This window comes from Solanum dulcamara, chromosome 4 (assembly GCF_947179165.1).
Source record: "Solanum dulcamara chromosome 4, daSolDulc1.2, whole genome shotgun sequence".
NCBI lineage: Eukaryota > Viridiplantae > Streptophyta > Magnoliopsida > Solanales > Solanaceae > Solanum > Solanum dulcamara.
Window position 1 is genome coordinate 10,973,688 of NC_077240.1, and position 16,723 is coordinate 10,990,410.

The following is a 16,723-nucleotide window of genomic DNA, read 5'->3' on the forward strand; positions in this document are numbered from 1 at the left end:
CCCTTCAATCCTTTTTTTTTTTCCCCAAGAAAATGAAATTGGCTAAATTTTAAAGAGAGAAAATGCTTCCTTCTTTTTCAATTTCTTCAAAAAAATAAATATATAGAGAAATAATAATTTTAAAATGATATGCATGCTATAAAATTTTCAAAAATATCATAGGCCTACTAAGATGCTTGCTCAAAATATTTTTGAGATTTTTTTTGTACGCTTGAGAAAGAAAATATCTTTATTATTTTCATGAAAATGAATACAAGATAATTACAATAAAATAAAAATACAAAAAAATAAGATAAGAGTAACTATAAGTAAAGCGGATCAATTTTTCTGAAATGAAATATGTAAAATATGGTGTTTATAGGGATTTCGTTAAAAGACAAAAGAAAAAGGGGGAAAAAACATATTTCTAATGAATAAATTGAAATTATGAATTACTAAAAAAATACTATATTATTCAAAGGCTTGAATATAATCCACAACCTCTATAAGGAAAAAGAAGATTCTATCTTACCGACCACATCTGAGAGAAGTCATACTATTGACACTAGTGGAACAGCATGAATTTTTACGACCATTTATATCTAAAATCCCAAAATTTTGACATATTGAGGTGTTGTTATCTCCTCATTATAATATTTTCTATCTAAAATTTCTCAGTGACAAATGACATGGAAAATTAGGTCAAATTCATCGGTGACCCCTTAAAGTTGGCACCAACTTTCACTTAGACATCTAAATTAGGAGATGTTCATTTTAGGCAACTAATGTAAGGGTCGAATGTGTCATCTTGACACTTTTTTTACAGTCGCCTGATTTGTCAAAAACAGCAAATTAAATAAAGACACGTGGCATAAAAATAATTATCAAATAATATCTTTTGAATGAAAAAAATGACCAATAATTTAATGACACGTGGTATTTTTTTTATCCAAAAAAATAAAAATTAACAATTATTAACCCCCCACCCACCCCACTGTCATCTTCCCAACCCCACCCTAACACCAACCCCTCCTCCACCCCGCCGTCATCTTCTCCAACCCACCCACCCGAACCCCAACCCCTTCCCCACCCAACTCGATACATACATCCAAGTTAATAAAAAAAATAAGAACAAACAAGTTCAATAAAAATTTATCTCTGTATAAATTTTTTTGGTTTTGATTAATTCAACAGATAGAAATTATGGCTACTTCTGATTTTGTGAGGTGTTTTTGCATTTTCCATACCTTTTCAATTTTGTGAACTTTCATATGGAAATTTCATAGGCTTCGAGTCATTCTCATAATCCCTATGATGAATTCTCACCTTAAACTATGGATGAAAAAAGTAAAAGATTTTTTCAAGTAATTTCAACAGATTATCGATTACATAAGAAGAGTATAGATTTAGTATATTATATAAAAAAGCATCTACACAGAGAAAAAGAAAGGGAAAAAAAGAAAAAAAAAGAATGGGATTTTTTAGGGGCACTTGCTAGTCTTCTTCTCCGGCTAATAATGGAAGTGAAAGGGGATTGTTAAAATGAAGAAGAACAACAACAAAAAAAAACAAAAAAAATAGTTTCTACACGCCTCAGAGATGTGGAAAACACGCGAGTTGCCAACTGTCAAAAAAGTGTCAAGATGACACATTCGACTCTTACATTAGGTGTTTAAAATGAATATCTCCTGATTTAGATGTTTAAGTGAAAATTGATGCCAACTTTAGGGACCACCGATGAATTTGGCCTGAAAAATTATGACTTCACTATCTACATCAACTAAAAAGTTGGTTGAAAAAGCAACTATGAGCCCGTTTGGATTGGCTTTAAGTTGGCCTTTTTAGCTTTTGGACGTGTTTGTCTAATGCTGACTTTAAGCCATAAAGTTCTTAAAGTCAGTCAAAAATGAAAAGTTAGGATTTCTAACTTTTTTTCCAAAGTACTTAAAGTCATTTTCTTTGACCATGAAAATTACTTTTATATCCTTTATATTTTAATTAAATTCTCAAACTACCTTTTTTTATTCTTTTAACCCTAAAATTCACATCATAAGCACTTTTATCCAAACACTCAAGTGCTTATTTATAAAAATAACTTTCAGCATTTCAAAGTTCTAAAAGCACTTTATACATAAAAGTTACTTTTTTTTAAGCCCATCCAAACGGGCTCTATATGTCATTTCACACTATTTTTTAAAAATTAATTATTCTTTTTTGTTTTTCTTCTTTTTTTCCTTCAAAACTCTACATCCTTTGGTAACAACATAAACTTTACTACATGTACGTGCGGGTGTATTAGATTATAAGCATTATTATTTGCAAATGCATAAATTAAAATTAAAAAATAATCAAATCTTAACTCTAAGAATAATGATGTAGATGTATTGACTTTCAGATATTTTGATCGAATCTCCATTTGTTGCATGTCATTCAGTAAAATGAGTATAGCCTTGCAACAAATTAGTCATGAATTAATGATAGATATATAGCTATGGAGTTTGACGTAGTCACATAGTCATACTTATATCCCTTTTAACCCGTTCTGTTCGGAAAGTCACCTGATAATTGAATTTGGTGTAATTGAATGTAATTATATTGTCTGGTATGTTTGATTGATCATGTAATTACTTGATCAGCAGGTAATTATGTATAATTGACAGGGTGTAATTACACTCTATAGTCCTAAGGAGGGGGGCGTAAATTGGTGTAATTGCATGGTGTAATTACAAGTTGATTATTTTTAATTTCTTTCTTTTATTTATATTTATATTTTTTTCATTTAATTTATTTTTATTAATATTTTTAAGTTCTTGTTATTTTTAATATTTTCTAAAAATATTTTTTATTATTATTTAAATTTCATTTCCTTCTCATTCTCAACCTTTACTTCATGTGATTCCATAAATTTTTTTGTATTACTTTTTTTTATTCTATGTTTATTATTTTTATTAGCATAATTTTGCTAGTATTCGGATTTTTAAAATAAAGTAGAAATCATTGTTGAATAAAATTGTAAATTTACGTTTTTCTTTTTTTTAAATGTTGAAATTTGACATAAGAATAATATTGTATTTAAAATTTTATTTTGAATTTAGAACTTATGTTACATTCTCAGTTTCATTTATTTTAGTAGTATTGACTTGATATTTCATATTGCAAGCCATTTATTTTTTAGTTAGACTTGATATATCACCTCTTTGTCAAATGTTTTAATAAGTTTATGACATTATATTTATAATATTAATATTTTTGTCAAACATATATTTCATGATGGTCAAAGAAATCTTGTATTTTTAGCTTCTATGATTAATTAATTAAAATATACTAATTTTAAAAATATAAATGAATTATTTTTTAAAAATTTAATATACCCTTATAATTATACTTGTACAACCAAACAGTACAATTATAATTACACTGTAATTATATTGTGGCAAACAAACAGATCATCATAGTTACTAGGTTGTGTACTTACTAGACTGGTAATTAACTACTCTAGTAATTACACCATTCCAATTACCAGGTGGCTTTCCAAACAGACCCTAAATTTAATTTAAAATACATGATTTATATTTAATTTTCAGCAGCTTTCTACTTCCAAACCAAAGAATAATCTTTTATCTTTTGATTAATAATACAGAAACATCACATTCATGTTTGCTGCACATGCCTCTTCCCAGTAGTTAGTGACAAATACAAGATGACTGAACATAAGCTTCTTATTTGGCTAAAAATGTCAAATTGTGCTCAATTAAGCACTTACATTGTGGAAGAAAAGGAATCTCAGATGCTATACATACAGAGTATAGAGAAGAAGGAAGAGGAACTCATTTCATTGATGCTTAAAGCCTGAACTTCAGTGAATACATCAATCGACTATTTATAGATCCCAAATTAGTTAATTTCTAACAAACTGAGCTGGGACCACTTAATGACAGCAAATCAACAACTAACAGCATCTCTAACTAACTAACTAATTTCAGTTAGTTTTAATAAAAAATAAAGGTGAATCCACGATTTAGAGTCATTGGCCGTTTATAAGTGTAATCTTATTATGTAAACATGGTTCTAGTCGAAAGCAAATGAATTCAATTGAACTCATTGAACCTAGCTAAGTCTGCCTCTGGCTGATAAGAATTATATTGAAACACTGTTTGGAATTCCGCGGCCAGTAAGTCCAAGCTCACTACTAGGACATAGCAAAGTGTAGGGAATATTGGCAGGTCCAAATCTGTTCTTCATGTTTGGATCATTGTTCATTTTAATAATCTTTTGGTCAATTTCTTCTAGCGTCTTCCCAAATCTTTCAAATCCTTGTAATGGTTCTTCATCTGTGGTCCATTCAGGAGCTCTTTTGCCGAGGAAGACTTCATCAGATATATGTAATGACAATGCTTCTATCAAGAAAATGCCAAGTATGCTTTGTGGCAGAGGAGTGATTGTCTTCAAGAAAGCCTTTTCAGGGTTGGACTTAAGCTCTTCATACTCAGAAGTTTCGGGTTCAGGCATGAACCTCCTGCTCATTGAGGGGTGGTTTGGAACATTGCCCGAAATTTATTGCTGCATGAAGTGCTGAAGCTATCCATATTATGATTGTGCAACAATCTATGAGTTCTTCGCAAGTCTGCATCTTAGGCCACCATAGCTCATCCTTTTTGTCTCCGTGCCCCTTCTCACGTGCTTCTTTCCACCAAGACTGCAGTTCTGTGTCTTTCTGGACCATTTCATTGGTTTTGTAATAGAATTTGCAATAGTCTCTCACCCATGTTTTGATTGCAGACCAAACCTCGAGTCCATCTACTGCATATGGATAGCCCTCTATTACTAGCTTGATGCCATGTGGTTGGCTTGAGTCCTCCACAATCGCCCTAGCTTAAGCCGAATGTTCATGCCAGAACCAGGAAGTCCTGAATATGAAGAGCTCAAGACAAATTCAGACAAGGTATTCCTCAAAACAATCGTTCCTCTGCTGCAGACAATGCTTGAAATTTCCATCTTTGAGGTCTTGTCAAGGCATGCTTCGGATACACTTTTCCTCGGACAGAGGGACTCACCTGAAAGGACAAAGGATCAAGAACCACTTTTAGCTTTTGAGAGGTATGGAAAGAAGTTGAGTGATATTGGGGATCAAATTATGCAGATGAATGGTGATCATGAGAAATCGAAGAACAGGTCAGGGCCTGCTAAAGTTCCATACACCTTGCTCTTCCCCACAAGTGAAGAGGGACTTACAGGCAAAGGAATTCCTAACAGTATATATATATACCAAATAAAATCTGTATTTTCAGAAATTCCAGTTACAATAAAGGATGTAATGCTGTAAACTCTTCTATTCTATAACAACTTGTATTGTATTGTTATTTAAATATATTGTTTGTTTTGATTATTACTTACACCACATCAAAGATACAATTTATTCAAATGTTGTATTTCACAAAATAATATGCAACACAATACAATACATTATGAAACAATGGGTAACAATCATCCGAATGTACAAGTTGTATAAGTAATGCATTTGTGTCTACAAGAATTCAGTTCTAGCTTGTGATGTTTCATAATAAGGAGGTCAAGTAATAGAGTACCATATGATATATCCATAATACTTGCAACATAATTAATGAACCTCTTTTTTCTTGTTATTTCTTTTGGGGATGAAATTTTTACCATTAGAAAGTATCTTCTCCATATTACATGAAGAAAGTTACAAAAGTTGCAATCTATTGAAAACTTGACTGATTTATTTTCAACTGAATTTTTTTTAACAATGTCTTAAGAAGTAAAAAGAGCCAAAAGAGAGACAAATTTTCATACTTTTGGATTCTTGAGAAATGGTGATGCTAACTCTATTTAGTAGCATAATAAAGAAAATAGTATTAGAAGGAACTTTAAGAAATGGTTCCAACTTCCTAAGATTCCTTCTACACAATGAAAGTAGAAATTGCAATTTTCTCAGGAGTTGGAAATACCTGAAAGAGCACCTACTTGTGTAAATGGAATTTTGGCTGTATTTTTTTGTACATATGCATTTATTAGCCTTGCTTCTATGGGACAAAGACTTCTATTTATTAGGTCCTTTTGAAGAAACAACGTTGTCATTTCTACATTGTACAACAAAAAAAAAAGTATTTTCCATGAAAATCTGCAAGGCGAAGACGTTACACTCAAGGGTGTGGTTGAGGCAATGAGTGAAAACCATGGGGTCAAATCCCCGCAGAAACCAAAAAATCTAAGTGATATTTTCTTAGTTGTCTTATTATTGGTACACAAAGTTATTCTGTACATGTGTGCTAGTAGGAACTAATAGATAGCCGGTGAAATAGTCGAGGTCCGTGCAAAGCCACCATGGCATGGTTATAACTTCAGGGATATTAAGTGATCAGGAAGCTGCAAGGAATCTTTGTAAATTTACTTGATCATCTAGCACTTTAGGTATTAAAGTAAAATTCCATTCAAAAGTACATTATCTTTCACTAACATTTGTCTATAATACAAAAAATAAATAAGTATCTTGATCATAACACAACCATGTCCTTTGCCTATAAATTCATAGTTTCTTTCATTTAGCCTAAACACCACAAAGATAGTAGTCATCTTTAATGGCATCAACTAGTAAACTTGAAAGCAAAAAGATCAATGGCACTGTTGTCCTTTTAAAAAAGAGAGCTTTAGAGCTTGTGCCATCTGAAGCGGTTCAACAGCAAGCTTATGAGATTCTTGGAAACAAGGTTATTCTGCAGCTTATCACTTCTGTTAATGGAGATTCAGGTGATTACTTTTTTCGTTTTTCAAATTTTCCTTATTCTTCGCTGTGGTTATCCTTTTGTCAGTAGAAAATATAGTGAAATTCTTTCTATTTTGTAAAATAGTGGTCTGAGATGAGCTTAAATGTTTCAACATGGTCAATTATGATTGTTGTTTTAGTAATATTGTGGTCATCCTTTTGTAAAATTTTTATATACTAGTAATACTGTGGTCATCCTATTGGTCTCGTGTTATATATGCATTTTTAACTCTTGAATAATGGTGAATTTTTAAGTTGATGTCTTTATTCTTGAATGGAAAGAAATGAAAGGGAAACTTGGGAACCCAACACACTTGAGAGATGAGAATAAGGTAGGCAATGAATCAAAGTTCAGTGTCACATTTGATTTGGACGAAGAGCTTGGAGCTCCAGGAGCATTCATCATCAAGAACTTTAATCCTAGTGAGTTCTTTTTCAAGAAACTGACTCTTGAAGTTGATAACCCAAGTCATGGCAGTATCCATTTCGTCTGCAATTCTTGGATTTATCCAGCTGAAAAGTACAAATCAGACCGCATTTTCTTTGTGAATCAGGTGAGCATAATATGTAAAACATTTCATGATTATTTCCCAAAAAGAAAAGGAGAAGAGAAACCTGCCTAGTTATCTTATATTTGGACAATATTTGGTTGAACTTGAAAAGACATTATCTGAAGCTGAAGCTCAAAAAGATCATTTAGAAGTTAGAGCTATGTCTGAACACAATTTTTTACTGGAAAAAAAGAGTTGAAGTTCTGTGAGTAAAACTCATTATTTCACTTGAAATTTTCCTCGAACCATTTTTTGAACTTCAAATTCTCTACTTCACGTTTAAGTCGAAAAAGGGGCAAATATTATGAAATAAACATTGATTTTCAAATATATATGTCCACACGCCTATGTGGTTTATGATAGAGCACTTTGCTTACTTGATGCAGGCTTGGCTTCCAAGTGAAACTCCAGTACAATTGCGCTGGTATAGGGAAGAGGAATTGTTGAACTTGAGAGGAAATGGAACTGGAAAGCTTGAGGAGTGGGACAGGGTTTATGACTATGCTTTTTACAATGACCTTGGAGATTCAGAAAAAGGTTCAACTTATGTCAGGCCAATCCTAGGAGGATCTACAAAGTATCCTTATCCGCGTAGAGGAAGAACCGGCAGACCACCAACAAAAACAGGTAACTCATTTCTGCATCACACAGATCTTTACTATAAGGCATACAATTTTTGAGTATGTCTGATTTCCTCAAATTTTGAGCAGATCCTAGTTCAGAGAGTCGGCTTCCACTGCTAAGGAGCTTTGGCATTTATGTTCCAAGGGATGAGAAATTTTCACCCTTAAAGATGACAGACTTTATTGGTATAGCACTTAAGGTCATCGTTCAGCTCCTTGTCCCCGAGCTGGAGTCTTTAGGAAACATCAACCTCAATGAGTTCAACAGCTTTGAAGATATTTTAAAAATTTATGGAGGAATCAATTTTCCTGATGATGTTTTGCAGAGAAATAGTGCAGAGATGCTCAAGGAATTTATTCAAAGTGCTGGTCAGGGGTTTCTTAAGTATCCAATGCCACAGGTTATTAAAGGTATTTTTGGATGAAAGAGTAACAGTAAGTCAACTTTCTTTTTTTACTTTGTGCTTCCTCAAAGTTTTACATGGTTGCAACAGAGGATAAGTCATCTTGGAGGACTGATGAGGAATTTGCAAGAGAGATGCTTGCTGGAATAAACCCTGTCTGCATTTGTGGCATTAAAGTAAACTAATATTATCTTTTCTTCCTCTAGAATTTCTACTCTTGTCTATATGAAAAGAAAGGAAAAAGGAACCAAACGTGAAGTATTCTTAGGTCCTAACTTCTTAATGAAATTCACATTATCTCAATCTTTCGTCATGTGAACGAATCTGAAGTAATTTATTGTTTAGCTAAAAATTATGAGCTGAAACTCTTTTTCTGTAGGAGTTCCCTCTGACTAGTAAACTGGACCCCAAAGTCTATGGTGACCAAACTAGCAAAATAACCAGAGAACATATTCAAAATCAGTTGGATGGACTCACTATAGAAGAGGTTCTATGAGTTGATTTTATGATACTTCTGATTACCTGTTTAACTAAATTGTACCTGTATCTGATAAATATGTTACCTTGTTAGACGATCAAGGAGAATCGGCTTTTCATATTGAATCATCACGACACAGTTATGGCATATCTGAGACAGATCAATATGACAAGTACAAAAATTTATGCCTCAAGAACTCTCCTCTTTCTACAAAAAGATGGGACATTGAAGCCATTAGCCATTGAACTAAGCTTGCCTCATCCAGATGGAGATCAACTTGGTTCCATTAGCAAAGTTTTTACACCACATGAAGACGGTGTTGAGGCTTCCATATGGCAATTGGCCAAAGCTTATGTTGCAGTCAATGACTCTGGAATTCATCAGCTAATCAGCCACTGGTGCTTAGACTTGAAAATGCTTTTTTTTTATGGCTAATGATCATCAATTTCGTTTGTTTTCTTTTCAAGAACCTCTTTTGACTCTCTCTCTCTCTCATTTTTCTCAGGTTACATACTCATGCCACAATAGAGCCAATTGTTATCGCCACAAACAGGCAACTAAGTGTGCTTCATCCTATCTATAAGCTTTTGCATCCTCACTTTCGTGATACAATGCACATAAATGCTTTGGCTAGACAAACTCTACTTAATGCTGGAGGAATTCTTGAGCAAACAGTTTTCCCTACAAAATATGCTATGGAGATGACATCAGTTGCTTACAAGGATTGGGTTTTCCCTGATCAAGCCCTCCCTGCTGATCTTATCAAGAGGTAATTCACTAAATCCCTGCAATGTGCTTAAAGTTTTCGATAAGTACACAATGGGAAAAAGTTTCTTGAAATGCTTTTGTGTTTTGTATTGTGCTGTAGAGGTGTGGCAATTGAGGATCTTGAATCGGAAAAAGGCGTCCGTCTACTAATCCAGGACTATCCATATGCTGTGGATGGGCTCGAAATATGGTCAGCAATCAAAAGTTGGGTTCAGGAGTATTGCACCATCTATTACAAAACAGATGACATGATTCAGAAGGACACTGAACTTCAGGCCTGGTGGAAGGAACTCCGAGAAGAGGGACACGGTGACAAGAAAGACGAGCCATGGTGGCCTAAAATGCAGACCCTCAAAGAACTGACTGACTCATGCACCATAATTATCTGGATAGCTTCTGCTCTTCATGCAGCCATCAATTTTGGGCAGTATCCTTATGGTGGCTACCTACCAAACCGCCCTTCAATGAGCCGAAGGTTCATGCCTGAACCAGGCAGTCCTGAGTATGAAGAGCTGAAAACAAACCCCGAAAAAGGATACCTGAGGACAATTACACCACAACTTCAGACTCTAATTGGAATTTCTGCAATCGAGATTTTGTCAACACATTCTTCAGATGAAATTTACCTTGGCCAAAGAGACACTCCTGAATGGACTAATGACAAAGAGGCATTACAAGCTTTAGAAAGATTTGGAAAGAAGCTGGCTGAAATTGAAGAAAAAATTATAAAGATGAACAATGAGAAGAAATGGAAGAACAGGATGGGGCCTATTAAGATGCCATATACATTGCTTTATCCTATAAGTGAACCAGGACTTACTGGAAAAGGAATACCAAACAGTGTCTCAATATAAAGTTGTTATCTTTATTATCTTTTGGCACTAGACTTCAATAATACTCTTCCTAATTATCTAGTTTGGAAGTTAAGACAAACAGCAACAGTCTGTGACTAATATTTTGGAAAAATATTTCTACTATATATGAAAGTTGGTACTGTAATTTTGGATTGATGACAATTTCTCTTCCAGGTCTTAATTCTGCATATATATATTTGCTAGACACCAAGCAGGATCATATTATTCCCAACAGTGTGTCCATATAAAGCTTTTGATCCAATTAGTACCAACTGTTGATAATGCTGTACTTAAGTACAATCCAGTAAATCCATAGTATGACTTGTCGGTTTATCGACTACAATCAAAATTAGACTTTTCAAACTGTAATACTTGTCTCCGACTTTGATTTGGTTCATTCCACTTTATTTAAATCGACATAGAGGTAGATCAAGCTGCTTGATTATCCTTCACGTGAATTCAATAGCTTTTGCCTACACTTTATATGTATATATTAAGAAATCTAGTAAATTTATAATCACTCCAATTTTATCAGCAAATCAAAGGGCTAATTTTTTAACATGTTATCCAGAGACTGTGGATAAATAATTTGCATATGACATTTTGTTAACCTCAAATAGACTACTAATCCCCTTAATGCAATTTGATCCCTAATCGTATGATATTATAATATCATCACTAATCTCATGGTCCCCTTACTTTTATTTTCCAAAGCAGATAGCAAAATGGATATTTATTTTTGTTTTTGTTTTTCGACTATTTTTATGTTTCATAAATTTATCTAAAGAGGATATTTAGTTAATCAATCTTATGGCTAGTGAGATTAGATTGATGTCCAACTTCACCTTTGTTTCTCAATATTTTACGTAATAAAATTTTAATATTTAAAAAATGTACTTGTAAGTAGTCGGTTGATTATAATCTAATCGATAAGTCAAACTCCTTTATTACACTATATGAATTTAATTACTCCATTAGTTTATCTTAGAACGGAACGACTTTTTATGAAATGTTTAACAAAAATTTGTACTTGATTAAATATTTAATCTAATAGTCCAACTGACATCTTTAAAATAAGTTGCCAATTAGGAACTTACAACTTTGGAGCAAAACAAATACTAAGTTTAATTGACTTTCTTGAAGAATGCTAACTACGTTATTTAGAAAATGATGCAGAGTATTCAATGACATAGGCAATGGTTCTTTATTGTAAGTGTACATAAATTGAATTTACTTTAGAAAAAAAAACTTTCAAATTGTGCACTTGAATAATACTTAAGATTTGTACCAAAAAAATGAAAATAATTTGTTTATGTAATTGGGAATCATTATTTGCTTAGCCCTTATTTCTTTTTCTTTTTTGGCAAAATTTTGTTTCTTCTTTTCATGTTCATATTTGGCATGGTTTTTGTGCTAAGAAGATGAAAATGATTATTTGTTTAACTAAATTGCTGTTTTAAGAGTTTTTGGCAGTCAAAATTTTACTATTTCCTCCAATCCAATTTTACGAATCTTTTAATTCGTTTGGTTGGTGGGATAAAGATAATAATTCCAAGATAGAATCTGAAATTATTTTATCCCCGCATCTGATTATAAATGTTGATTAGCTTCAAAAAATACTTTATCTCACCATTTATTCTTGACTATTCCATCCCACCAACCAAACGACTCCATAAGGTTTTAATTACACGTTGATTAAAAACACATTTAGTACAAAACGTTAGTTATCAAGTCGGCCTTATTTATAAAGTGTATTGACCAATGAGTAGTGCTAATTACTTTTTACCCCTTCAATATCAACGGTAAAATTGAAACATTATTCTGTCTTGATTTTTTAAGATAAAAATTGTTTTGAAACATTATTTTTTATTTATTAAAAAGACACTTAATAAGTTTGAGTATAACCAAGGCTCTTCCCATCAATAAGTTTGAGTTTCAAAGGTTGTTGCATGGAGTTTCAATGAAAAATCTTAAGGAAGAGTGTTAGGAAATTAAGATTTATCTAAGAAACTCCTACTTAGTAGATATTTTTATGTAGTAACCAAGTCTTTTATTTAAAACTAAGTGCTGGTCACAATAAGTGGTGGTTAGTTGGCCACAAAGAGTGGTGGTTAGCTGGCCACTTATGTATTGTGTGTTTTTTTTCCTGCTTGTTTTGTGGTTTGTAGTCCTCATACACACACTATATATATGTGTGTGTAGCCTATGAAATGAATATCTTGAAATAAGAAGAATACTTAAAAATATTCCAACTTTCTCTTCTTCTTCCCTGCAGTGTGTAGCAATTTACAGCTACATTTTATTCATTGCTTCAATTTTCTGTTTTCTAATCCTTCTTCCCCTTCTTGTAACATAATCTTCTTTATGAGATTGATTAAACAAAATGTTAATAGAGAAAAATATAGTTCAAATTTTGTTCTTGAATGTTTTTCTTAATATGTGTGCATTACCTTAGAAATTCAACTAATATGGAATTTCTTTTTTTTTTGGGGGGGGTTGTTTCCTTGGTCACAGTGAGGATCTATTATTGGAAGAAGTGTGATAAATTTTCAAAATATTTTAGTACAACTAGTAGAGTAGATGAGTTGAGAAGAATTGAAGAGGTTGGTTAGATCTTAGACTAGTCAATGACAATATGAACCAAATGAATTTGATATCCAAAAACTGCTCAGCAACAGTCGGACAAGTGGGGAATGTTGGGGTGAACCAGAAAAGTTTGGGTAGAGCCGGATCTAAGCGTTGGTCTCCCATATCCATGCAAACAAAAATAATAATACATGTTCTGGGAATCTGCACCCTAGCATGGTATTGAATTTAAGAATGTAACTTATGTTGGCCGATACTGTAAATAAAATTTTATATTATCAGTTAAATCTAGGTTACTAACCACACTTTCATGGACAATTATATGTAGTTATCTTGACAGTGAAGTGTGAAGGAGTTAAACGCTAAATTTAATAACCATTTATGAACAAAGGAAGGTGGTAATTGTAAAGTCACTATTAGGTAGCCCATGGTTTTACTTTTATAAAATGAGATAATCAAGTCCATGCCAAGAGTCTTTCTAATTAACTAAAGAAGGAAAAACTCAAGGACTGATTTGAACAAGTGAAGCTTCTTGTGCCTATATAGCATCAACACTTCTCTCTGCTTATAAATACAAGTGCTAGATGTCTCATTTTCACTATGAAAAGTTAGCTCTCATTTCTTTTACTTAGTGAAACTTTCTTCTGAGCAACTATGTCTAGGAAACTTTCAGATTCAAGCATGTATGAAAATGCCAGCAAAAAGGCAAGATATGAGGCTGGTGAAACCAAAACCATAAAGGGAACAGTTGTTTTGATGAAGAAAAACTTTTTGGATTTAACTGATGCCAAGGATGCTGTTGTTGACCAAATTGATGAGATTCTTGGACATAAGGTCTTTCTGCAGCTCATCAGTGCTGTTAACACTGACCCTGGTATGATCTACTTTTCATCATATTTTGAGTCGTATACTCTGACAGTATAAAGAATATTTACATATCGGTGTATTTTACCGGTTGTAACATGTAAGCCTTATTTTTCAAGTTACTAATCCCAATTTTAGGTGACATGAGACACTTAAACTCTTAGATGGATCATGAGACTAACATTATTTTCTATTTATTTTTAGCTAATAAGGGCAGAGGGAAGCTTGGAAAGCCAGCACACTTGGAAGGTTGGAAGATTTCAACTTTAACAGAAAGAGATGCTACATTCAGTGTCAATTTGAATGGAATGAGGAGATTGGGGTCCCGGGGGCTTTCTTGATCAAGAACTCTCACCACAATGAATTCTATCTAAAAACTTTGACATTAGATGATGTTCCAGGCCAGGGAAAAGTTTATTTTGTCTGCAATTCTTGGATTTACCACTCTGAGTACTATAAAAAAGATCCCGTTTTCTTTGCCAATCAGGTAAGACTAAAGCTAGACATTCCCAGTTGAGTTTTTAAAAGGGACTTATACCAGTATTTAAAATTTTAGCTAACATTGTGTAAAGCTTTATCACTGGGTTGTTGTTGTATTGTGTAAAGCTTTATGGGATATCATCTTAAAAGTCAGAAAATCATGGCCTAATTGTGTAGCAAATGATTCACCTTATCTGGTAAAGTCATAATAATTTGCTTTATTGAATATCTGTATTTTGGGAAGACAAGTGCTATACAAATTGACTTTTCAAGTCCTCAGAGAAAGATATATGCCAAATATGTGCAACTATGTTGTTCTTTTTAACATCTGTTGGTGGCATATTTACCCTATTAACTTCAATGTAAATTTAGTTCTCTGCTGAGCAAAAACCTTTTATTTCATGCTGTAGACTTACCTTCCAAATGAAGCATCAGCACCCTTACAGTATTATAGAGAAGAAGAACTGGAAAATCTGAGAGGAAATGGAACTGGGAAGTGTGAGGAATGGGACAGGGTCTACGACTACGATGTCTATAATGATTTAGGTGATCCTGAAAAGGGTGAAACACACATTCGCAAGATTCTTGGAGGATCATCTGACTACCCTTATCCTCGTAGAGGAAGAACGGCCAGCCACGTACAAAAATTGGTTAGAATATCTCAAAGTTCAATCATCTGTCCAATTTTTATTTCTTCACTTAGGACATTCATTACAGGAAGGCTGTTTTCGTTTATCTTTTCTTACAGATCCTAAAAGCGAAAGCCGGCTGCCATTAAGGAAAACCTTGGATATTTATGTGCCTAGAGATGAGAGATTCAGCCCACTAAAGATGTCTGATTTTGCAGCAACTGGACTGAAATCAATATTTCAGTTCCTTGTCCTGGGGTTTTTAGCTCTTTTTAATAAAACACCCTTGGAGTTTAATTCATTTAAGGATATGTTGAAACTCTATGAATGTGGAATCAAGTTGCCTGATAAATCTTTCGTGGACAAAATACGAGACCACCTTCCATTAGAACTGCTTAAAGAACTGCTACGATCTGATGGTGATTATGCTTTTAAGTTCCCAATGCCACAAGTAATCAGAGGTAAGGACTAAAACAAAAGCACACTTTCGTTTTTTTCTAAAGAATCTGAATAAGCATATGGCAATGTGCATGTGTTATGGTTATTACACTTTATTTAACTAGGTAGTACCAGACTTATTTCATTGAAAAATTCTTCACATTTAAATGTTTGGAGGACAGAGGATAAATCTGCATGGGGGACTGATGAAGAATTTGCAAGAGAAATGCTGGCTGGACTAAACCCTGTTGTTATCCGTTGTCTCCAAGTACACTCATGATTTTCTTTTCTAAGTCATCCCTTGATAGCTAACAGAATATTCTTGAAATATAAAATTCAATGATCGACCTGTTCTTTTTTCTGCTGACAGGAATTTCCTCCGATAAGCAAGCTAGATCCAACCTTATTTGGTGAGCAGAGGAGTACAATCACAGAGGAACATGTAAAGCACAATCTGAATGGATTGACCATAGAGCAGGTAAGCATCAAAGGTTTTTTTTAAAACTAGTTTTCCTCAGATATGTCAATTGTAATTGCTTGAACAAGGAAACATACAATGAAGGCAATCAAGGACAAGAGACTGTTCATTTTGGATCACCATGACAGCTTAATGCCATACTTGAAACACATAAACACAACTACCACACAGATGTATGCCTCAAGAACATTGTTTTTCTTGAAAGATGATGGATCATTGAAGCCACTTGCTATTGAGTTAACTCGAGAGGATGAGCATGGGAGAACTGTTAGCGATGTATATACACCGGCAGAAACTGGTGCTGAAGCAGCCATTTAGCAGCTTGCAAAAGCTTATGTTACAGTGAATGACTCCGGGGTTCACCAGCTTGTTTCCCATTGGTAAAATTTGTTACCATATAGTCCTCATCATTATGCAATGCCTGAGTGTAAAATTTGTTAATTCATCAACAATCCACTCCTCTTTTGACCACAGGTTGCACACTCATGCAGTAACCGAGCCATTTATCATAGCAACAAACAGACAATTAAGTGTTCATCCAATTATAAGCGTCTGCACCCTCACTTCCGCGACACAATGTATATTAATGCATTGGCCCGTCAAATTCTCATCAATGCTGATGGAATTCTAGAAATGACAGTTTTTCCTGGGATGTTTTCTCTGGAAATGTCAGCTACCATTTACAAGGACTGGGTTTTCCCCCACCAAGCTATGCCTAAACTCCAAAGATCAAAAGAATATGAAAAGATAATCATTTACCTAAATTTCTCTTGAACTTCTAAGTATTATTTTGCTTATTTTCAGAGA

General features: G+C 33.5%; 2 protein-coding genes and 2 pseudogenes across 3 annotated transcripts; all 4 read left to right on the forward strand.

The window, feature by feature from the left end:
- The first annotated feature begins 4,586 nt into the window (after positions 1-4,586).
- On the forward strand, positions 4,587-5,302 carry LOC129883979 (probable linoleate 9S-lipoxygenase 5). Its single transcript, XM_055958374.1, has 2 exons — positions 4,587-4,680; positions 4,833-5,302. The coding sequence occupies exons 1-2, from the start codon at positions 4,587-4,589 to the stop codon at positions 5,300-5,302; spliced, it is 564 nt and encodes a 187-aa protein (XP_055814349.1).
- A 1,209-nt stretch (positions 5,303-6,511) lies between these two features.
- Positions 6,512-10,597, forward strand: LOC129886183 (probable linoleate 9S-lipoxygenase 5). 2 transcript variants are annotated; one of them, XM_055960762.1, is made up of 9 exons: positions 6,512-6,747; positions 7,046-7,317; positions 7,701-7,941; positions 8,025-8,348; positions 8,432-8,517; positions 8,724-8,828; positions 8,913-9,217; positions 9,325-9,588; positions 9,688-10,597. In XM_055960762.1, the coding sequence occupies exons 1-9, from the start codon at positions 6,579-6,581 to the stop codon at positions 10,439-10,441; spliced, it is 2,520 nt and encodes an 839-aa protein (XP_055816737.1). In that variant the 5' UTR covers positions 6,512-6,578; the 3' UTR covers positions 10,442-10,597. The 2 variants fall into 2 exon arrangements, with proteins under 2 accessions (XP_055816737.1, XP_055816736.1); XM_055960761.1 differs by having other exon boundaries at positions 6,513-6,747; positions 8,721-8,828.
- A 3,002-nt stretch (positions 10,598-13,599) lies between these two features.
- On the forward strand, positions 13,600-15,943 carry LOC129886184 (probable linoleate 9S-lipoxygenase 5; annotated as a pseudogene).
- A 51-nt stretch (positions 15,944-15,994) lies between these two features.
- LOC129883980 (probable linoleate 9S-lipoxygenase 5) lies at positions 15,995-16,690 on the forward strand (annotated as a pseudogene).
- Positions 16,691-16,723: the final 33 nt, after the last annotated feature.